A 23,088-nucleotide genomic window follows, 5' to 3' on the forward strand; every position below is an offset into this window, starting at 1 on the left:
AAGTCCCCGAGGAAAATGTCATTCAGAATATGCTCTGTTCTCCATGTCTAGCTCCCCTCAGCGACTGAGGGTTCCATTATAGCAAAGCTACATGTAACCCATCCTGAACTCCTAGACATGAAAGGTAGGAGATCAGAGGTTTCATCCAATGGTGAATAGGGCAAATAAGGTTGGATGGTAAATAAGGGCTTGAATAGATGGGTAGATGAATGGATGGATGGTGGGAAGGTGGTTGGATGAATGGTTGCATAATAAGTAAATTAATGGATGTATATAGGTGGTAGAGAGGTGAATGGTTATATGGGTGGATGATAAATGGATGGTAGGTAGATAGATGGACAAACAAGTAGCTAGATAAATAGGTAGCATGATGTGGAAGATGGGTGGAAGATGGATGGAAGATTGATGAAGAATGGGCTTAGCTGGGAGACAAATGGTGGCTGTAAATGGATGGATGCATGCATGGGAGGCGGGTAAATCAGTAAGTGGGAGAAGGATGGACGCAACAGTGGGATCACATTGAGAACAGGGCTGGGGCAGTGCGGAAAGGTTGCTCAAAGCCGAGCTCTATAGGATGGACATATTCTGGGGACAAAGTGTACTCTACACTGAGGGTTCCTGAAGTCCTGTTTGCCAGGCACAGGCCACATTTACGATGGCCACATCCACACATGTGTCATAGGTGTGTGGTCACACCCATATCTCTAAGCCTTTTGAGTAAGTAAATGCACATCAACATGGACATATATGCACGTACACATGGACATATATACATGTACACGGACCTAAACCACATGGTTGGCCCTTATCTCCATGTAAGACCCAGCCCAGGCTAGCCAGACTCTCTCGCTTTTCCAGGAGGCAGTGACAATTCTGGCCTGAGATACTACACATTGAAAAACTGCCAGCCCCCATTCAAAAATCACAGCTAGAAACCTTGGGCATCTAACCCCCTCTGCAGCAGCTGCAGAGCCAGGAGACAAAGGACACCCACTGGGCAAGGCAGAGGTAGGATAGGGATGCCCACCTGTGACCTTCAGCTGGGCCTCTGAGGAGCATGAGCCCACTTGGAGAGTGATGGTCCCAGCATCCTCCAGGGTCACCTGAGGAGGCAGGAGTAAGATGCTTGGTTGGCACCCTGCCCTGTCCAAAAGGGGTCGATCCATCTTCCCAGGCCCCAGTGATAGGGGTTTGTCACTTCCCCAACCCATTGCCCTGGAGGAAGACCTTCCCTAATGATCTCAGAACCTTCTATGTGCAGGCAGAAGCAGAACCCCACCTTGTGCAGAGTGAGCAGGTAGAGTGTGCCCTGCTCCACAGTGATGTCGTTCATCTCGTTGCACTGCAAGGGAACCCCTCCCAAAGCCCAGCGAGCCTCCTGGCCCGAGGCCCTGGACAGTCGGCACCGGAAGTGGGCATCCTGGCCCTCGCTGAGCTGCACATCCTTCAGGGGCTCCAGAACGGTCACCTCAGGGACTAGACACAAAAGCACGGGCATCAGCCTTTGCATCTGGAATGTTCTCTCAAATGGTAGAGCTCCCATATCCCTGGAGTCACGTGCTACCTCAGTCCAATTCTCAACTCTCTTTCTAGATCTATATAGAGAACACACCCCAGGTTCAGGCCCACAGAGAATCGAGAGGGAACCTAGGACTTGGCATAGTACAGTCTGCAGAATCTCTGAGGGATAGGTAGATTCTAAGTACCAACACTATATGAGCTTTTGGGAAGCCCACTGTACCTGCCTACCTGCCAAATCCACCTGTGAAATTACCACACAGGTCCTCACAACCAGAACTTCAGCCTCCCAAAAGTGCCTATCTATCTGTGTTCCCCAAATTTGCCTAAGCCTGAATAGTCTTCTCCCAGGAGCTGGAAGCCACGATCCACCAGGGCCAGATACCTCGGACTGTGAGCTGAGCAGAAGATGAAAGGCCGCCCACGTGGAAGGAGACAGTACCAGCATCCTCCAGTGTCACACCCTTTAACTGGAGCACATGGGTACAGCCGTCCGCAAGGACAGCCACCTCTGTCACTTCATTGCTCTGCAGTGGCAGACCTTGGAGGTGCCACTGCACGTCTGTGGCTCCTGCCTGTGACACCTTGCAAGTGAACTCCACATCCTCATCGGCCTGCACCTCCATGTCCACGAGTCCCCGCACGATGGTCACCTCAGGCTCTGGGGGAGGAGCACAGAGGAGAGAGGGTCTTTATCAGTCTGAGCCAAATTCCCATGGCCTCTTCTCCTGAAAGCCTTCCTTGACATCCAGGGCTCTTCTGCTCCCTGACACAGCAGGTCACCTGCTGGCCTTACAGCATGGAAGCTGAGCGGGGGAACTTGCTTTCCCCACAGTCCAAGAGGAAAACTGGTTACACAGGGCTGAGCGCTGCAGTTGGCCCTGATACCGCTACCAGCCCTGATACTGCTGCCAGCCCTATCTTGGCTAGTTCACCATGAAGCAAAACCTTCTATAGGAATAAGTAAGGGCTCAAAGAATGCCCCAAAGCAATGCTGAATTTCCTGCTGGCTGGAGAAGAGGAGGCAGGGCCACCTGTGGGGACTGAGGTTTGTCCTGGCTGTTAGGGCCCTTCAGAGAATCAGAACTGGAGGTAGTGCAGAAATGAGGTGGACATGAAGGCCCTGGCCCCAGTGTAAGCTGCACCCAGGAGATCCCTAGGGAGTGGGCATGGTGGGAAGGGCTCAAACTTTCCTCCTGGAGTCTAGCTACTCACCTTTGACTCTGAGGGAGGCCAAGGTCTTCTGGCCACCCACCAGGCAGGCATATTCTCCAGTGTCCTTGGCCTCCAGCCCATGGATCAGCAGCTCGCACACAGCCCCTTGGCGCCGCATCTCATACTTGGAGCCGACGTGCAGCTCCACCCCCTCCTTGAGCCACTGCACTGGAGTCCCTGGCTCAGCTTCGCTCAGTTGACAACACAGCCGTGCCGTGCCACCTGCTTCCTGCTCTGTGCTTTGCAGGTCGGTCTTGAACTTGGGCTTGGGGGCTGAGGACCATCAAAGAATACTTAGAGCCGTGGGTTCCAACTCCCTGATCCTGACTGAATAAGGTCCCCTGCTCTTCAAGGAGATGGAAAGGGCTGGGGCATATACCAACCAGAGGCAGCTCACCTCGGACAGAGAGCCTGGCAATGCTCTGCGTGTGGCCTGCATCGCAGGTGTATTCGCCTGCATCCTCCTGCTCCACCCCATGGACCAGCAGCTCCGCAGTTGTGCCCTCCTGCACCATCTGATACTTAGCACAAGGAAAAAGTTGCAAGGAGCCCTTGCGCCACTCCACGCTCACAGCCTCCCGGCTCAGCTCACAGCGCAGGCGTGCGGTGGCCCCCTCATCTACGTCCTGGGCCTGCAGTTCCCGGAGGAACCGCACAGGAGCAGCTGCAAGGTCGAGGGACAGCAATGAGAGAAGGTCCCTGACTTGATAAGGCTGTTACAGTCAGGGAATCACCCACAGTACATCCGTGGTCAGGATTCACGGGACACCACAGCAGGGAGGAACTGCAGAGCTGTATACAGCAATAAAAGGAGTTTCTGCACCTGAAGCTAGCAGGGAAGGGAGAACACATGGAGAGATGTCCCTGAGGAGCTACAGAGAACAGGAGCAGCTGAGGTCATGGGGACCCTGAAGTGAGAATATAATGTAATGTAATGTAATATAATATAATATAATATAATATAATATAATATAATATAATATAATATAATATATGGGACAGAAAGGGCTATGGGACAGATATGGAGACAGAGGACATGGAAGACTTGGGTCACCTGGCAAGACAATAGAGAAGCTACCACAGGAGGGACAGCATGAACAACGTCCCGGAACAATGACAGAATAAAGGATTTGCTCAGGAGACCCTCAGAGGTCCAGCTACGGTTTAGGGAGGCAGAGCTCAGGGCCACCACTTTGAGTGAATTCTGGCTGGGATCCATGAAACAGGGCTGCGACTGTGAAGGTCAGCATGAAAACTGTACCCACACAGCCAGCTCGCAAGCCTGGATGGAGTCAACCAGCCCTGGGCACCCACCTGTGACCATGAGCGTGGCGCTTGTGGTCTGAGAGCCACAGGTGCAACTGTACTCGCCCGCATCCTCGCGACGCAGGTCCCTAAGCAACAGCTCTGCCACACACCCCTGCTGCCGTGCCTCTCGGCGCGTGTCACCCTGCAGCTCCAGACCACCCTTGCTCCAGACCATGGCAGCGTTGGGGACTGACAACTCACACCGCAGGCTGGCCATGGAGCCTTCTTCTGCTTGCAGATTCTGCAGTGGCTGCTGGAATACCACCTGTGGAGCTGCGAGGAGATGAGAGGCTAGCAGATTCAACTCAGCCTTGCCTCTGAGTAACCTCAGGTACCAGACAGGGTGAGGCCGAGCTCCTCTATAGTCCCAAGGCAGCCCTGGGGTTGATGCAGGATGGGGATGTGGGTCTAGGTGGGCTTCAGGGCAAGGGAGCTGGTGGGGAGGTTAGGAAGTACTCAAGATCTGACCCTGGGTGCTTGCTTCCCTTTTAGACAATCCGGTCCCCGGCAGGGCTATATACAAAGGACCCAGGGAGACACTCACATCAGACCACCCAGAATAGAATCAAGTCTAGTCATGTTCCTACAGACCAGAACCCAGAGAGGGTTTTGTTCTCCAAGATCACCTTGAATCATAGCCTGGCCCTTCCCAGGCTGCTGGTATGGACTTGTCCCTCTGATACTAAGGCACAGTATGTCCCATAGACCCCAGGAAATAGCCAGACTGTGCAAGATCAGGTAGGGTTCTGGAGCAACCACTGGCCACACAAGGAACATGTCCCCACTCTGAAGACTATGGGACCCACTGGGGGACCCACCTGTTCTCTTTGGATAACCAACTTACCCCCAGCAAAAGAGAGTATTTGGCTAAACCTGACACACAGAAACTGAAATATGGATGGCAAAGGGTAGAACGTCTGAGAACATGGTGAGGGAGGGGAGGATTCTGCCCCAGCAGGGTGACTGGTGGTGTGAGGACATAAGGGTTGAGGGACAGACGCTAAAACCCTGGAGAGTGCTGTGGCTGAGACCAGTCATGAATACGGTAACCCTGGGGAGAGCTCAAGTAGAACAAGGCAGATATAGAACAAGAATGGAAATCCAAGACCATCATGTGGCCACAGGAGGCATTTACCCATAATGCTCAGTGTGGCTGAGGTCCTCTCCTGCCCACATGTGCACGAGTACTCTCCAGTATCTTCCACAGTCAGGTCTCGGATCTCCAGCTCACACACAGCCCCATCTTGCCTCAGGCTGTATCTGGCCCCATTTCTTAGGGTCTCAGACCCTTTCTTCCACACCACAGAGGCCTTCTTGCTTAGCTTACACCGCAATGTGACTGTTGAACTTTCCGGGGCCTCTTGGCTTCTCAAGTCTTCTATGAATTTGGCTGGCAAGGCTGGGAAGGACCAAGGAGTCACTGAGAACTTGACACTGGAAGATATTGTACACAGGACACTCACCCACAAAGGACTAGGAACACCACAGAAAACAAGTAAAGGAAGGTATAGAGGGTAGATGGGAGAAAACACTTCACAAGGAACAGAAGACAGAGCAATAGATATGAAATAAGATTATGTCTTCAGGAAACAGAATGATTCCAGATAAATGCCAGATGGCCACTAAGTCACCACAGTAGCTGTGTCACATATGAAGTCAGACAGCAATGAGACAACATGGAGACACTAAGCCTCAGGTTCAGGTGGCCACACATGGTCTTTACCCTTGACACTCAGTGTGGCTGAGGTCTTCTCCTGCCCACACACACATGAGTACTCCTCAGTGTCTTCGACAGCCAGGTCACGGATCTGCAGCTCACACAGGTTCCCCTCCTGCCTCAGGCTGTATCTGTCCCCATCTTTCAGGGTTTCTGACCCCTTCCTCCACTCCACTGGGGCAGCCTTGCTCATCCGGCACCTCAGAGTGGCCACAGTACCTTCCCTGGCCTCTTGGCTTCTCAAATCTTCTATGAATCTAGGGGGCAGGGCTGAAAGAGCCAAACAGACACTGAGAATGTGAAATTGGAGAACACCACACACAAGACACACAACTCAGAAAGAATGACACACTATGAAAAAAAAATCACTGTAAACATGTGAAGGAAGGTACAGATGGTGACAGAGGCAAACTCATGGGGAACAGAGAGGGCAGTGGCACAGATGTGAACATAGAACATCTGCTGGGTATTTGGAAAGCACAGATGGAGATGGCCACATGACTGTAGTGGTAGAACAGATGGCCACTGGGTCACCACAGTAGCTGTGTCACATATGGAGAACAAACATAGCAATGAAACAACAAGTGTCAGGTTCAGGTGGCCACACGTTATCTTTACCCTTGACACTCAGTGTGGCTGAGGTCTTCTCCTGCCCACACACACATGAGTAGTCCCCAGTGTCTTCCACAGCCAGGTCACAGATCTGCAGCTCACACATGGCCCCATCCTGCCTCAGGCTGTATCTGTCCCCATCTCTCAGGGTCTTGGATCCCTTCCTCCACTCCACAGGGGCAGCCTTGCTCATCTGGCACCTCAGAGTGGCCATGGTGCCTTCTGTGGCCTCTTGGCTTCTCAAGTCTTCTATGAATCTGGGGGGCAGGGCTGAAAGGGCCAAGCAGACACTGAGAACGTGGGAGTCTTTGAGAGACATGCTGCACAGAACACGAATGCACAAGGAAACACACATTCTGACGAAGGATTTGAGTCAGGGACAGTGAACTAGGGAACAGATGGAAGGAAGCAAGACCCCACGGGTCTCGGTGGTTATGAACATGGGAACATCTCCTGAACAATTGGAAGTAGTGGTAGAGATCTCCAGATGACCCTAGTTACAAGGCCACTGGGTCACTACAGGCGCTGTGTCACATATGAAGTCAGACAGCAATGAGACAACATGGAGACACTAAACCTCAGGTTCAGGTGGCCACAGGTGTTCTTTACCCTTGACACTTAGTGTGGCTGAGGTCTTCTCCTGCCCACACACGCACAAGTACTCGCCAGCATCTTCCACAGCCAGGTCACGGATCTGCAGCTCACACACAGCCCCATCCTGCCTCAGGCTGTATCTGTCCCCATCTCTCAGGGTCTCAGACCCCTTCCTCCACTCCACAGGGGCAGCCTTGCTCATCTGGCACCTCAGAGTGGCCATGGTGCCTTCTGTGGCCTCTTGGCTTCTCAAGTCTTCTATGAATCTGGGGGGCAGGGCTGAAAGGGCCAAGCAGACACTGAGAACGTGGGACTCTTTGAAGGACACACTCCACAGAACATGGGATACACAAGGAGACGCACATTGTAACGCAGAAGTTATATAAGGAACAGTGAATCAGGGAACAGATGGAAAGGAAGCACGAGCCCAGGCGTTGGGTGGACATGAACATGAGAACATCTCCTGGTCAATTGGGAGCAGTGATGGAGATCCCATGATGACCATAAATACAGGACAGATAGCCCCTGGGTCACTCTACAGGAGCTAAGTCACATATGGAGAACAGACATATATTCAGGTGGCCACAGATGATCTTTACCCTTGACACTCAGTGTGGCTGAGGTCTTCTCCTGCCCACACACACATGAGTATTCCCCAGCGTCTTCCACAGCCAGGCCACAGATCTGCAGCTCACACATGGCCCCATCCTGCCTCAGGCTGTATCTGCCCCCATCGCTGAGGGTCTTTGCTCCCTTCCTCCACTCCACCGTGGCTTCTTTGCTCATCTGGCACCTCAGTGTTACCATGGTCCCTTCTGTGGCCTCTTCCTTCTTCAGACCCTCTGTAAACTTGGGGGGCAGTGCTAGGGAGGTCAGAAAGACACAGGCGCGATCATTATATCAGAGCATGTGGTAGTCAGACCACGGATTGCACAGAGAAGACACAGAACTCAACAAAAGGGCACATGGGAATCTGCTGAGAACTTGGTGTGGTATTGCTCAGGCTAGCCTGTGCATGTCTCCACAGGGCCTAATCTAATTCCTCAGGCTAGCCTGTGCATGTCTCCACAGGGCCCAATCTGCAGCCTCCTCAGGCTTTCTACTTCATATGAAACTGGCATGTAGACCCAAAGGTGGTCAGAATCACATGGAGAACCTCAGATTTCCTAGAGAATACAGGAGTTCAGGACATGACAGTTAAGACAAGACACACGGGAACCAACAACACAAACCCCACAGCAGCACAAGGCTGTGGGGAAGCTGCTGCAAATACTGTTGTCTTTTGGATAACACAATCCACGAAGCAGGACTGGATTCCACACAGTGACAGACAAGATGACCTTCATACTGGGACACTGTCACCCAGATCTACTTAGGCAGTTGTGGTCTTTACCTCTGACAGTCAGCATGGCTGTTATCTTTGCTCCCCCCCCCCCCCCACACGTGTGTTCTCCAGCACCTAACATGGCCAGGCTGTACATCTGCAGCTCACGCATGGCCCCCTTTTGCTGCAGCTTGTATCTGTCTGTGTCCCTAAGAGTCTCGGTTCCCTTCTCCCACTCCACAGAGGCCTTTCTGCTGAGCTGACATTGCAGAGTGGCTGTGCACCCTTCCATGAACTCCTTGGACTTCAGCTCTTCTGTGAATCGTGTGGGCAGGGCTAGGAAGGATCAGGTGGACAGAAGCTATGAAACACCATGAGAGTTTGGACAGTCGTTATCTGAGTATCCAGGAAGGAAACAGAAGCAGAAGGGCCGAAGATCACGGGAAGAAGCAGATTCAAGTGTGTGACGTGAGGTTCCTGTGCTGTGCTACTGAGACGCAGGCTGAGTGGCAGATGAGTGTCATTCCAGACTCATCTTCTCAATTGTTCTTTCTTTGCTCCCCCACCACTAGGAGATATTCCAGGCATTTGAGATCAAGCCATACATGCAATAACATTTCTCAACTGACCTCCATGGTGGGGAATCTCGCAATTGTGATGTCCTCCAGCCTCATAGATGGGATACCCCTTCACACAGGGCCTCCAACTTGGCACTGTTCGTGCTTGGACTCACTTTTACTGCTCATCTAATGTCATATTTCCTGTACACCACACTCTTGCCCTGACACTACTAGAGTCACACTCCACCCGTTGGTGCCACCAATGGCTCATGTCACCTGGTCCCAGATAGACTGCAGCTGGGGCTTCCTAGCAAGACTTTGAGCCTTGGATCTGTCCTGTTGTCCTTCCCACTGACTGATAAGAACTGACCCTGGGTACATTTGAAATTGGCTGTACATCACCAAATGTATATTAAATCAATACAATGTCAGAAAAACTGTACTTGGCAATTGGCCTTTGCAGAGGTGGAAATGTAAAATGAAGTCATCCAGATGAATGATTAAGCCAATAAGAATAGTGTCCCTATAAGACATCTGGATACAAACAAGATGATAGTATAAAGACTTAGGGACTCCAACTACCTGGGACTCAGTGAGAGGCCTTTGACAGAGTTAACCCTGCTGGCAGTCTGATCACAGACCTTCAATATAGAAAGGAAATTAATTTCTGTTTTAAGAGTCCTGATCTACTGTTCTTTGTGACGGTGACACAAACAACACAAATTTAAGAATCCTATTGTACCAAATACCTAAGAATCTGGGGCTGTCTGAACAGGTAAAGGATAAAGGATGGATGACTTTTGAAGTATATATTAGAGAAAATCAACATGGTTGGGAAGAGTCTGGAAATTCGGATATTAATGTCTCAGACAGAAATGGGAAATGAATCTAGAAAGAAGGAAGGTGAGCCTTCTGACAGGAGCAGGGAACGTGGCCATGTTCAGTGCCTCATGGAATGCAGGATTTGGAAACAGTAAAACTGGAGCCCCAGAGGGAGTTTATAGGCAATGTGTTGGCGGTATAATATGGTTTCTTCTTTCTGCTTATAGTAACAGTGAGAAAATAAGGAGATAAATCAAAGAACTACTAAATAAAATAGAAAAGGAACTGAAGGTTTAGAGTATTTACAGCCTATCTATGCTGCCAAGAAGGGGAAGGGAAGAGAGGGAGAGAGGGAAGGAGGAGGGGAAGGGGGAGAGAGAGGGGGAGGGAAGAAAGGAGGGAGAGAGAGAGAGAGAGAGAGAGAGAGAGAGAGAGAGAGAGAGAGAGAGAGAGAGAGAGAGAGAGAGAGAGAGAGAGAACGTTCTGAAGAAAACGTCAGGGTGTAATTAATTGTATCATCTCAGTGGAAGCCACAGCTAAAGATGAAAGGCTTATAGGGGCCCCTTTTGTGACCCCATGGGAAAGTGAGGACTTTGAGAATATTTTACCAGTTGAAATAACAGTTAGACTAGAAGGAACAGAGACCAGAGGAAAGGAGAAGGTTGTCAAACTTCTGAGACCTAGATGATGAACTAAACAATACAGCCATTCAGTTGCTACAAGTGTGACCTTTCAAGTAGATGGCTACAGCTGGGATGGTAGCTCACGGCTGTGTGTGTGTGTGTGTGTGTGTGTGTGTGTGTGTGTGTGTGTGTGCACTTAAGATGCTAAGGCTGGAGATGTCCCACCAGTTCCAGGCCTGACTGTCCTACACTAAGAGTTTCAGGCTAGCCAGGGCTGCATAGAAGGCCCTGTCTCAAGAGAGCAAACACATTTTTAAAATAGAGTGACTGAGAGATGGATCCAAGGTCAAGAGAGATGCCACAGCCACCAGAGGCCCCAAAAGCCATAGGCCGGGGCGGGGCGGGGGGGGGGGGCTAGGTACTCTTCTCCTTGACCCTAGGTCATCACTCCACTCAGAGCTATGAGAGCCATCTAGAGGACAGGAGACTGAGCCACTGAAAATTCTTCTGCCTTAAAATCCAATAGACTTGCCTTGCCGTTCCAGATTTGTGAGACTCATTATCCCATCTTTTATTCCAATTTCCTCCTTCTTTGGTTATGAACATCTAACCAAAGCCTGTCCCATCACTGTGAGAAAAGTGGTTCTAAACCTTCCTAATGCTGCAACCCCTTAATACAGTTCCCCATGTGGTGGTGACCCCCAACCATAACATTATATTCATTGCTACTTCATAACTATAACTTTGCTACTATTATGGATCATGATATAAATATCTGATGTGCATGATATCTTATATGCACCCTTGTAGAAGGATTGTTTAACCCCTGCCTGCCCTCAGGTTGACAACCACTGTTCTGGAAGCCTAGTTCTGTCTGGTTCTGACGCTCTATAGGTAGGAGGTAAATGTGACTCAGAGTGAATGAAATCTAAAACTTCACACTTAGAAGAGACAGACATTGGGCCGTGTGTGTGTGTGTGTGTGTGTGTGTGTGTGTGTGTGTGTGTGTGTGTGTGTGTGCTGGAAGAATGAATTTAACAAGTGAAAAGAAAATGGATTTGAGGAAGCCAGAAGCTACAGTGTTATAGGCTATGGTGGCTTGAATGTCATGGTCCCCATAGTCTCTGACATTTGAATACTTAGTTCCTAGTTAGTGGCAGTGTTTGAGTAGGATTAAGAGGTGTGGCCTTGCTGGGGTTTGTCATTTAGAGACTTTAAAGACCCATGAAATTCTAGTTCACTGTCTTCTTCATGCTTGCAGTTCAAGATTTTAGTCCCCAGCTTCCTGTTCCTGCCCCTGACTGCTGCTTGTTTTCATGACTCCCTCCTATAGTCCTATAGAGGGACTTTTATCCCTCTGGGACCATAAGCCCAAATAAGCTCTTTAAGGTGCCTTGGTCATGGTGTTATCTCAGAGCCACAGAAAAGTAGCTAATTCACAAACTAGACTGTGCTGCCTCCCAACTCATACACTAAAGTACCAGCTTTCCCTGTACCTCAAGAAGAAGAGTACTTCAGTAAATAATTAAGTCAAAATGCGGTCAGGCTAGGCTTAAGTCCAAAATGGGTTGTGTACATAGAGAAAAGCTTGATATAAGGAGTGACCATGTGAAGACTATGAGAAGAGAAACATCTTCAAGAAAAACTACATCCTGGTGCCTCAGTGGAGGAATCCCAGCCTCCAGCCTTAGGAGGAGACTAAGGCAGGAGTCCTTCAGAGTCAGGCACTATCTCAAAGGAGCAGTGAAATGCTCTTGCTGAGTTCAGCAGTGTCTGCCTGGCCACCTCAAGCCAGGACCACATATTGCTCTGCATGTCTGTCAAGAAATAGACATCAGTTGACTCTGTGTGGAGCCAAAGGAGCCAAAATCTCCACAGACCATAGGAAGATGCTAATAGCTCCAGGAGATCTCTCATTGGACACAGATGCAATCTGCTGGTACCTCCATTAAAACCGAACACAATTCTTCTGTGGGGTTCATATCTTAGAACAGGTGTTAGACAAGACCAACACGGAACACATTGGGGGAATAGATCACACACACATGTGACTGTGTTCATGACATGCTAGCACTGAGAGGTACAGGAATGGTACAGCTTACATGGGAGATAGGAGAAAGCAGATCAATCAGGTGGCTACATAGAGACATTACCATCTACAGTCAGCACGGCTGAGGTCTTCTCCTGCCCACACACGCACGAGTACTGGCCAGCATCTTCCACATCCAGGTCATGGATCTGCAGCTCACACACAGCCCCATCCTGCCTCAGGCTGTATCTGCCCCCATCTCTCAGGGTCTCAGACCCCTTCCTCCACTCCACAGGGGCTGCCTTGCTCATCTGGCACCTCAGAGTGGCCATGGTGCCTTCTGTGGCCTCTTGGCTTCTCAAGTCTTCTATGAATCTGGGGGGCAGGGCTGAAAGGGCCAAGCAGACACTGAGAACGTGGGACTCTTTGAGAGGCATGCTGCACAGAACACGAATGCACAAGGAAACACACATTCTGACGAAGGATTTGAGTCAGGGACAGTGAACTAGGAAACAGATGGAAGGAAGCAAGACCCCAGGGATCAGGGTGGACATGAACATGAGAACATCTAGACAATTGGAAGTAGTGGTGGAGATTCCCCCCGATGACCATAAATAGAGGACAGATGGCCCCTGGGTCACTACAGGAGGTATGTCACATATGGAGAACAGACTTATGTTCAGGTGGCCACAGACGATCTTTACCCTTGACATTCAGTGTGGCTGAGGTCTTCTCCTGCCCACACACACATGAGTACTCCCCAGTGTCTTCCACAGCCAGGTCATGGATCTGCAGCTCACACACAGCACCATTCTGCCTCAGGCTGTATCTGCCCCCATCTCCCAGGGTTTCAGACCCCTTCCTCCACTCCACAGGGGCTGCCTTGCTCATCTGGCACCTCAGAGTGGCCATGGTGCCTTCTGTGGCCTCTTGGCTTCTCAAGTCTTCTATGAATCTGGGGGGCAGAGCTGAAAGGGCCAAGCAGACCCTGAGAACATGGGAGTCTTTTAAGGGCACGCTCCACAGAACATGGGATACACAAGGAAACACACATTCTGACGAAGGAGTTAAGTCAGGAGCAGTGAACTAGGGAACAGATGGAAAGAAAGCAAGACTGGGGTAGACATGAAAATGAGAATATCTCCTGGACAATTGGAAGCAGTGATGGAGATTTCCCCGATGACCATAATTACAGGACAGATGGCTCCTGGATCACTACAGGAGCTATGTCACATATGGATAACAGACATAGCAATAAGACAACATGGAGACACCAAGTGTCAGGTTTAGGTGGCCACACATGATCTTTACCCTTGATACTCAGTGTGGCTGAGGTCTTCTCCTGCCCACACACACATGAGTACTCCCCAGCGTCTTCGACAGCCAGGTCACAGATCTGCAGCTCACACACAGGCCCATCCTGCCTCAGGCTGTATCTGCCCCCATCTCTCAGGGTCTCAGACCCCTTCTTCCACTCCACAGGGGCAGTCTTGCTCATCTGGCACCTCAGAGTGGCCATGGTGCCTTCTGTGGCCTCTTGACTTCTCAAATCTTCTATGAATCTGGAGGGCAGGGCTGAAAGGGCCAAGCAGACCCTGAGAACGTGGGACTCTTTGAAGGACACACTCCACAGAACATGGGATACACAAGGAGATGCACATTCTAACGCAAAAGTTATATAAGGAACAGTGAATCAGGGAACAGATGAATGGGAAGCAAGACCCTACAGGTCGGGGTGGTTATGAACATGAGGATATCTCTTGAACAGCTGGAAGTGGTGATGGAGGTCTCCAGATGACCCTAGTTACAGGACAGATGGCCCCTGTGTCACTACAGGAACTATGTTATATATGGAGACAGACATAGCAATGAGACAACATGGCGACACCAAGTGTCAGGTTCAGGTGACCACAGACAATCTTTTTACCCTTGACACTCAGTGTGGCTGACGTCTTCTCCTGCCCACACACACATGTGTACTCCCCAGAATCTTCTATGGTCAGGCCACGGATCTGCAGCTCACACATGGCCCCATCCTGCCTCAGGCTGTATCTGTCCCCATCTCTCAGGGTCTCTGACCCCTTCCTCCACTCCACAGGGGCAGCCTTGCTCATCTGGCACCTCAGAGTGGCCATGGTGCCTTCCGTGGCCTCTTCATTCCTCAGACCCTCTGTGAACTTGGTGGGCAGGGCTAAGGAGGTCAGAAAGGCACAGGAATTATTATGTTCAAAGCACATGAAGCAGACAGGGTTGATGCACACTAGACATGAAGAGCACAGAGAAGACACAAACCCCACTGAGGGTCATGTACTGCTATCTTGAGAACAGGCTATGAATTTTATGTTCTCTTAATATCAGTACCATGGACTTTTCATAGATCTGGTATGATGATCAGAGGCAAGTCCAGAAACACACAGGGGTGCCACATTCTCTGTAGAACTTTAGCAGACATGATTCAGCCTGGATGACAACAGGATATGGAATCTACCAGAAAAGGTACTTAACTCATGGTGGCACAAGGTAGAGGAAAGGTAGCTGTGCATATGTTTTTGCCTATCTCCTACAGCTTCCCAAAAGCTGGGACTCTGTCCAGTCATGAAAGGATGTGACACACAAAGGGGCAGAATATGGGATGAGCAAGACAAGCACCCTGCCCATAGACACCAAGACACCAATCCAATTGGCCACACAGCTTTACCATTAATATTCAGTGTGGCTGAGGTTCTCTCCTGCCCACACACACACACGAGTATGTCCCAGTATCCACCACAGCCAGGCCACGGATCTGCAGCTCACATACGGCCCCATCCTGCCTCAGGGTGTATCTGTCCCCATCTTTCAGGGTCTCAGACCCTTTCCTCCACTCCACAGGAGCAGCCTTGCTCAGCTCACATCTTAAGATTGCTGTGGCCCCTTCTGTGGCTTCTTGGCTTCTCAGATCTTCTATAAATTTGGCAGGCAAGCCTGGGAAGGGCCAAGCAATGACTGAGAACATGGAACTCTCTGATGGTCTCTGAGTGAACATAGAACCCACAAGGATGTGACACACGGACAAAGGGGCAGAATATGGGATGAACAAGATAAGCGACCTGCCCATAGACACCAAGTTACAAACCCAACTGACCACACATCTCTACCATTAATATTCAATGTGGCCAGGTCCTCTCCTGCACACACACACACACACACACACACACACACACACACACACACACACACACACACACACACACAAGTACGACCCAGTATCCACCACAGCCAAGCCACATACTGATCAAGAGCCACAGTGTGAGTAACTGAACCCATATCCAGATAGGGAAGGAAGCGGGTAACTGGGGACAGACAGCAGCAGGAGGATCTGCTTTAGCAAATGGACAGACGGACACAGGGCATCACAGATGCTGTGACATACATGGAGGCAAGAGGAAATGATAGGAGTAACATAAAGACAAGCCATCTGTCTTTACCCCTGACAGTCAGCGTGGCTGACGTCTTCTCCTGCCCACACACACACGAGTACTCCCCAGCATCAGCCATGGTCAGGCCATGGATCTGTAGTCCACACACAGCTCCATCCTGCCTCAGGACATATTTGTCTCCACTTTGCAAGGTCTTCGGTCCTTTCTTCCATGTCACCGGAGCTGCCTTGCTCAGTTCACAGCTCAGTGTAGCTGTGGTGCCTTCTGTAGCCTCTTCATTCTTCAGACTGTCTTTGAACTTAGCTGGAAGGGCTGGGGAGGTCAGAAAGACACAGACATAATCACACTCTCTGAGAACATGGAAGACCAGAGATGAGGATGGTACAGGGAAGACAGGAAGCCCTGCTACACACAGACCACATGCCGGGCATGCTAAGCACAGCTGAGGGAGTGGCTTCCCTTAGTCTAGACAATGCATCTCATGGCCACACTCCATTCCATGGTTTCCATGGGCCTCAGACTGAGCTTGGCTTGTGGGGCTGAGGACAACACCAAGATCAACAGGATCGTGAAGCATGCTGAAGACAGGACATGACACTCAACGGTGAAATACACTCTGGAGATCGAAAGGAAACGGTACAAAACAGCACAGCGGGGGCGGGAGTAGTGCAGCACACAGACTGGTCAGCCTGACCCTGGTGAAGCAGCAAGGACAGAGAACCTCAAGACCAGGAGGTCTAGACAGAGAGCTCAGGACCAGGAAAGCAGAAACATTTACAACAGTATCCCTGGCCTCAGGTCTTCTGTGTCCACCAGGCTCGATGGTCTGGCCTAGCTGCTAGGTCACACTATGGCTCTGTTGTGAATTCCTTCAGTGGTTCTTATGCCATCATTCTGATTGTGCTGAGAGAGCAGAGAGCACACGGGGTGCCCGAGCCCCTCCCCCATACAGTCACAGCAAGCCCCACTTCTCAGAACAGAACAAGCCGGGAAGAAGGGACGACTTGGCTGGGTGGGAAGAAGTCACAAGCCTCTTCCTGGATCTGTCAGCCTAGAATGGGTGGACACAAGGTCTAGCCCCATCTTCACAGTGCAGGCACACTCTCTGGTGTAGAGAGAGAGTAGAGGCAGAGATCCATGACTGAACAAATGGATCTAACACTGCCCTCAGCTACTATGCAGGAAACAGTCACAGAGAAGAGGAGGGACAAACTGGTTCTTGCTTGTCAAAGCTGGAGACTTCCTCTGGCTCCCAGGCTAAGACTGAGAACTCTTGAATGTCCATCTCTGTGTGCTTGGAGGTCTTTAAGGACAGTGGTTCAGAGTATCTTCGGGACTTTATGGTCCAGGGTAGCTTCTAAAAATGCAGCAGTCTTGAAAGGCCCAGGCAAGGCATCCATATGCATCACTCTTGGGGGAAACCCAGTTTTGAAAACAGCTGTTTGCCAGGACGCTCCATACCTCAGCCATCAACAGCATGGTTGGGAATAGGGAGTGTGTCTTCCTGTGACCTCTTTCTAACTCTGTAGCCATGGGACAGGCTTCTTGTACACCCTTCTGCCATCCTTTGGCATGTCTGAATGCCTCTCCATTTTGACAGCAGGCCTCTTCATATAGCAGCTGGTTTTCATTCAAGTGTCTCCAGTGTTTGTGTGGGTGATAGGAGTCACCGGCCACAGCCTGGATAAAGAGACAGCCAGGCTTTGCCATACCTTCCTCTCCAGTGCCCTCAGTGGTTGGTTCTTCATGTGACAGCAGAGCCCACCAGGACAAGGGCTTCTTGCACTTGTAGGAGATTCATTCCATCCGTGCTCTCCAGGATGTCCAGAGCTCTCCAACAATGTCTGTGCATCCCATTTGCTTCCCTGTGCTGAGGTGCTCAGGCCTCCCGAGGACTCCTGACAAAGAGCCAACTCAACACCAGGCCACCAGTCACCAGTCACACCAAGATAAGTATTCCAGTTCCCTGGACACACTGTGATGCAGGAGCATATTCCAGTAGGCCACTCTGGGAAGGTCTGTTGCTGACAGTGCCTCCATGAGGATTCCCAAGATCCATTGCAGTCAGGCTACATACAGGGCTCCATATATGATAGCTGCTTCAATCTGTGAGTGCCTCCATCTCTGATCTCCAAAGCCTTTCTCTTCACTCCAGGGAGGGACCTTCCTCTGTTCACACTCCACAGTGTGACCCTACTCCCTGTAATGCCCTCCCCAGGTCTCTAACCATCTATGAAGTACTGTCCACAACTGGGAGGAATACACAGGCACAAAGACCATTAAACTCTGGCCATAGACAAAGTGGGCCACAGACACTACATGTACGCCCCAGGACATGTAGAGTGGTCAGAGGCAGGATCAGCAAACCCTTCTCCAGTGGGAAGATCTAGAACTAACCAGGGGAATCCCAGAGAAGACAGCGTCAGGCTCTCCCCCACAGACTTGTTTTCACATCTCCTCACCACCATAGGACAAGCCCTCACCTCCACCCTGACTCTCACGGGGTGGTGTCCAACCTTCATCTGACTGCTAAGAGTGGACCTTTGACTTTACCTGATACTTCCCTGAATTCTCACCTTCACAGTCAGGCACATGACAAGGCTGTCCTTCCTGTGTCCCTGTTGTGTATGCCATTCCTCCATTTCCTGCCTCCCTTTTTCACACACACACACACACACACACACACACACACACACACACACACACACACACCACTCATTCCAGCCAGGACATTCTTGAGGTTAAGAAACACCCAATTTTCCATTGTTTTCTGGCATCTAAAGTGGGTCCCATACAAGTATGAGAAACATCAGTCAATGGGATAAGATGAGAAATAGAAAAATCAGGAAAAGCAGGTGGAAGATGTTCAGGCACAGAGCCACCCGCACACAGAGACACCTGCACACAGGAACACACATGGTCTTTACCCCTGACGGTCAGCGTGGCTGAGGTCTTTTCCTGTCCACACGTGCACAAGTACTCGCCAGCATCTGCTATGGTCAGGCTGCGGATTTGCAGCTCACACACAGCCCCATCCTGCTTCAGGCTGTATCTGTCCCCATCTCTCAGGGTCTCTGTTCCCTTCCTCCACTCCACGGGGGCAGCCTTGCTCAGTTCACACTGCAGTGTGGTCGTGTCTCCTTCTGTGGCCTCCTTGCTCCTGAGCCTTCTGACAAAGTGGACAAGCAGAGCTAGGAGGGTAAGACAAAGATTGGAGCATCAGATCTGCTACAGAGTGTGGGAAGATAGAATGTGACATAGAACAGGATAGGGAACAAGATAGAATGCAGCAACAGGAGAGAACCCACCAGCACTCAAGAGTGGGAAGCCAGCTGCAGATGCTGGTATTTTCTGGTTCATATATATATAATGACTCAAGAAGTAAGGTGGGATGCACAGTAGGTACACAGGCATGGGGGGAGGGAAGCCATGCACGCTCTTTACCCTTGACAGTCAGCGTGGCTGAAGTCTTCTCCTGCCCACACACACACGAGTACTCCCCTGCATCTGCCACCAGCAGACTACAGATCTGCAGCTCACACACAGCTCCATCCTGCTTCAGACTGTATTTGTCCCCATTTCTCAGGGTCTCTGTTCCCTTCTTCCACTCCACGGGGGCCTCTTTGGTCAGCTCACACCGAAGTGTGACCGTGGTCCCTTCTGTGGCCTCCTTGTTTCTCAGTTTCCCTACGAACTGGGCAGAAGAGGCTGCAACAGACACGAATACAGAGAACATCATGATTCTCCTGCGCTGGGCTGAGGTTCCCAGCGGGCCCCGAGCGCAGTATACACAGACACAACTTACTTTTCACTGTGAGTGTGGCTGAAGTTGTCTGGTCCCCAAAGGAGCATGAGTATTGCCCACTGTCCTGGGGCTGCAGGTCTCGGATGACCAATTCCAGCACAGCACCCTCTTGGCGCAGGCTATACTTGTTGCTGGATTTCAGGACATCATCTCCATGACGCCACTCCACAGGTGCAGCCACGGATGACAGCACACAGCGCAGTGTGGCGGCCTTGCCCTCTGGTACCTCCACGTCCTTCAGGGACTCCCTGAACCGCACTGGCAGAGCTATGAACAGACAGAGTCAGTTCAGTCTCCTGGAGGAGGGTCCCACCGGGGCTCCAGAAACAGCTACAGGCTGTGGGACAACTCAAATACTGAGTGTCAGTGGCAAGGACCCAATGACCTCTGGGAAAGACAGGTCTGATGGTATGTAAACAGAAAAGGTGGGCATTGACCAGATGAACATAAAGTATTCCAGTGGGAACTGTGTCCCCCAAAAGTCCAGACATTGAAGTCTTAACTTGGGGTCTCAGAATGTGATTATTTGGCATTGTAGACTTGAAGGAGATAAAGTAGAATATGGTTGTTGGAATGAGCCCTTGCTTCACTGCTTTGTCATCCTTAACTAGGATACCAGCAGAGAGGAACACCATCTGGAGTCACAGAGAAGATGGCATCTGGAAGCCAAGAAGACAGAATCCACCCTCCCTCCCCCACCAGAGGCCACCCAATCAAGGAACTTAATCTCCTACTTTCATTCTACACAACAATGGGGACAACAGACTCCCATTGTGCAAGCCTCCTGTCTGTGCTGTTAGCTTAGGGCGGTCCAGACAGAGGCAAGCCACAGGCAGACAGAGGGGCTCCAGAGGGGTCCACCAAAGCCAATGCAGGAATGGGCCACAAGCAAGAATCAGGAGATCAAGAGAGGGTGGAAGACTACTGAGGCAGTAGAGACTCTGAGTCACAAGGAAGCCAAGTGCCCTACACAGCAGAGGGAGATGGAAGAAAGGAACCAGAAGCTGCTCTGGGGTCCCCTTGCCTCCTGCTGCATGTAGACACATGTTTATTCTTGCCCCAACCACAGCCATCTGGCACTCACCATGGACCCTGACAATGGAGCTGCTGGAGGCTCCACCAATCTCACATTTGTACCGCCCACCATCTTGTGGGGTGGTGGCAGTGATGAGCAGCTGGGCCTGACAGCCTTCATGGCTCAGCTGGCATCGTGCAGACGGCCTCAGTGTCTTCCCATCTTTGGTCCAGCGCACAGAGCTATCCACAGTGGTGGTTTCACAGACCAGAGTCAGGTCCTCGCCTTCTGTGACTGTGACGTCTGTGAGTGGCCGAGAGAAGATGCTCGGCTTCTCTGGAGGATAGAGAAAAGCCAAAGGTAATCGGGACGGTAGTACCTCTATGAGAGGACTAACACAATGGGCCATGCAAGGCCTTGATCAATATCAGCGTCTGCCCTCCAGCTGGAGCCAGACAGAAATGCTGAGGGCACAAGGCAGGCTCTGTGCAGTTTCCACTCTGAACACAATAACATCCCCCACAATTTCTGAATTCAGAAATTAATTCTGAAAGAACCCAGCTCAGTCTTCGGAATCAACTCCCTGAGGTATCCACTGGCTACATCCCAGGGATGAGAGACCCTCTCGCCATTGACAGCTAATCTTGCCTTCCTGTGAGCCCCAGGACCACACTGTGCACTAGACAGAGCTCACAAAGGAGCTGTCACCTGCCCCTCTTCAAGGATCCTCTAGGCCATGTAGTGTCCCCATCATGGTTGGCCCTTAGACACAAAACCCACCAGTCACCCGCAGGGCAGCTGAGGTTCGCTGGTCACCCGCCTCAAAGTAGACAGTGCCTGAGTCCTTGAGTGCCAGCTGCCGCAGGGTGAGCACGTGATAGCCTCCAGGCTGGACAGTGATCTCATTCAGCTCATTGCTGTGCAAGGGGGTCTTATCCAGGAACCAGTGCACGGGGCCGTAGTCAGCAGGAGCGATGCGGCAGCAAAACTTAGCAGAGGAGCCCTCCTGGACAGCAGTGTCCTCTAGGTCCTCAATAACGCGCACTTTCTGGCCTGCTAGGCAAATGAACAAGTCAGAGCTCTTGCAGCCTAGAGCCAGGCTCAGAGAAATGATTTCGCCCAAGACCCTTAGTGGGGCCGTAAGCAAGTAGTCTATGTTACTTCTAGTCAGTGAAACTTGAAAGCAGATCTGAGGTGTGTAGTCCATTGTAGTCAGCCTCTGAGCCTCAGACCTATATCCCTCTCTGAAGTCCGTTTGCCACACTGGTGGAAGGCCCCAGCCTGCTGAAGCTCATGCATTCTCCTGCCCTTTGTGCTAAGCTGGGCTCGATAACAGATAGGCTGCCTGCTCCCAAAACAGCTTATACTAGCAGCTGTCACCTACCCCTCTTCAAGGATCCTCTAGGCCATGTAGTGTCCCCATCAACATAGTACAGTATAATCCATACTGCAGTCTACCTCACATTGACAGATCATAGATGGATGCACAGAGGCCACCGGTACCATACTGTGCTGCAAAGACTCAGCTGACTCTAGCCTTCATATTCCTGATCCATCTGGCCCCTTCTGTTCTCCTCTCTGGTTCTGTGAGATGAACTTTTAAGCATCCACAAATATGAAGAATTCATGGCATCTGCCATCTGTGTGCCTGGCTTAGCTCACTTGCTTTTCAAAGACCCAAGGGAAAGCTTAAAGCCTCACCACATACAGAAATGACTGTTCACGTATGGAAATGCCTGGTCCCCTGACTGGATCACTGCATGCTGCCTATACATATACAGTTATCATACTGTATCAAAGATAGATCCAAATATTATATATTAATTGAATAGATTAAATGCAGAGATAAATTTTAATTGAGGGCTGGAGGGGTGGCTTGGTGCTAAAAGCATGTACTGCTCTTCCAGAAGACCCAAGTTCAATTCCTAGCACCTACATCAGATGGCTCACAACCACCTGCAACTCTAGCTACCGAGTATACAAGGCCTCTAGCCCTCTCAGTACCAGGTACCAACATTCAAGTGAACAAACTCATACCCAGACACCGAAACACACACACACACACACACACAATCACACACACGCAAATCCCTAGAAATATTTTGTTGTCATTAAATTAAGAGCACTAGATTGACATGGATCCTGCAGATACAAAATTGTCCACCCACAACTGTGTTGAAGGAAAGTCTCTACTTGAAAGACCCCAATACTGGATGAGACAGACAGAAAGGACTCTGATGAGCAGACTGTCACACAAAGAATGGCTCTACTCCACCCACAGGCCAGTAGGTCCACACTTAAGGTCTACACTTTACTGATTTTCTTTTTTGAGACAGGGTCCCTTATATTCCAGGCTAAACCTGACTTTGAGCTTCTGCTCCTCCTACTTCTATCTCCCATAGTCTCGATGGAGAGTTGGTCTGGAACCTCACAGATATAAAAAAATCTAAGGGCACTCAAGTCCCATATTAAAAATAGTGAAGTGTTTACACTTGGCATACATCTGCCATTAGGCTTTAAATAGCCA

The 23,088-nt window shown here is 50.6% G+C and overlaps 1 protein-coding gene across 2 annotated transcripts in view; it reads right to left on the reverse strand.

Moving 5' to 3' along the window:
• Positions 1–23,088, reverse strand: part of Obscn (obscurin, cytoskeletal calmodulin and titin-interacting RhoGEF) — a 142,120-nt gene that overhangs the window by 54,142 nt on the left and 64,890 nt on the right. Inside the window, exons 37-58 of one of the 2 annotated variants that reach the window (NM_199152.3) lie at positions 21,342–21,614; positions 20,631–20,897; positions 19,547–19,813; positions 19,186–19,449; positions 18,669–18,932; positions 15,790–16,053; positions 15,068–15,286; positions 14,250–14,513; positions 13,634–13,897; positions 13,027–13,290; positions 12,447–12,710; positions 7,564–7,827; positions 6,980–7,243; positions 6,377–6,640; positions 5,765–6,028; positions 5,177–5,440; positions 4,048–4,314; positions 3,131–3,397; positions 2,734–3,006; positions 1,904–2,179; positions 1,280–1,476; positions 1,028–1,103 (exon numbers count right to left, since the gene is read on the reverse strand). In NM_199152.3, coding sequence (NP_954603.3) covers positions 1,028–1,103; positions 1,280–1,476; positions 1,904–2,179; positions 2,734–3,006; positions 3,131–3,397; positions 4,048–4,314; positions 5,177–5,440; positions 5,765–6,028; positions 6,377–6,640; positions 6,980–7,243; positions 7,564–7,827; positions 12,447–12,710; positions 13,027–13,290; positions 13,634–13,897; positions 14,250–14,513; positions 15,068–15,286; positions 15,790–16,053; positions 18,669–18,932; positions 19,186–19,449; positions 19,547–19,813; positions 20,631–20,897; positions 21,342–21,614 — 5,550 coding nt within the window. The remainder of the gene's footprint in view (positions 1–1,027; positions 1,104–1,279; positions 1,477–1,903; positions 2,180–2,733; positions 3,007–3,130; positions 3,398–4,047; positions 4,315–5,176; positions 5,441–5,764; positions 6,029–6,376; positions 6,641–6,979; positions 7,244–7,563; positions 7,828–12,446; positions 12,711–13,026; positions 13,291–13,633; positions 13,898–14,249; positions 14,514–15,067; positions 15,287–15,789; positions 16,054–18,668; positions 18,933–19,185; positions 19,450–19,546; positions 19,814–20,630; positions 20,898–21,341; positions 21,615–23,088) is intronic. The other variant, NM_001171512.2, reaches the window with a different exon arrangement.

The sequence above is a fragment of the Mus musculus genome, chromosome 11, assembly GCF_000001635.26.
Source record: "Mus musculus strain C57BL/6J chromosome 11, GRCm38.p6 C57BL/6J".
NCBI lineage: Eukaryota > Metazoa > Chordata > Mammalia > Rodentia > Muridae > Mus > Mus musculus.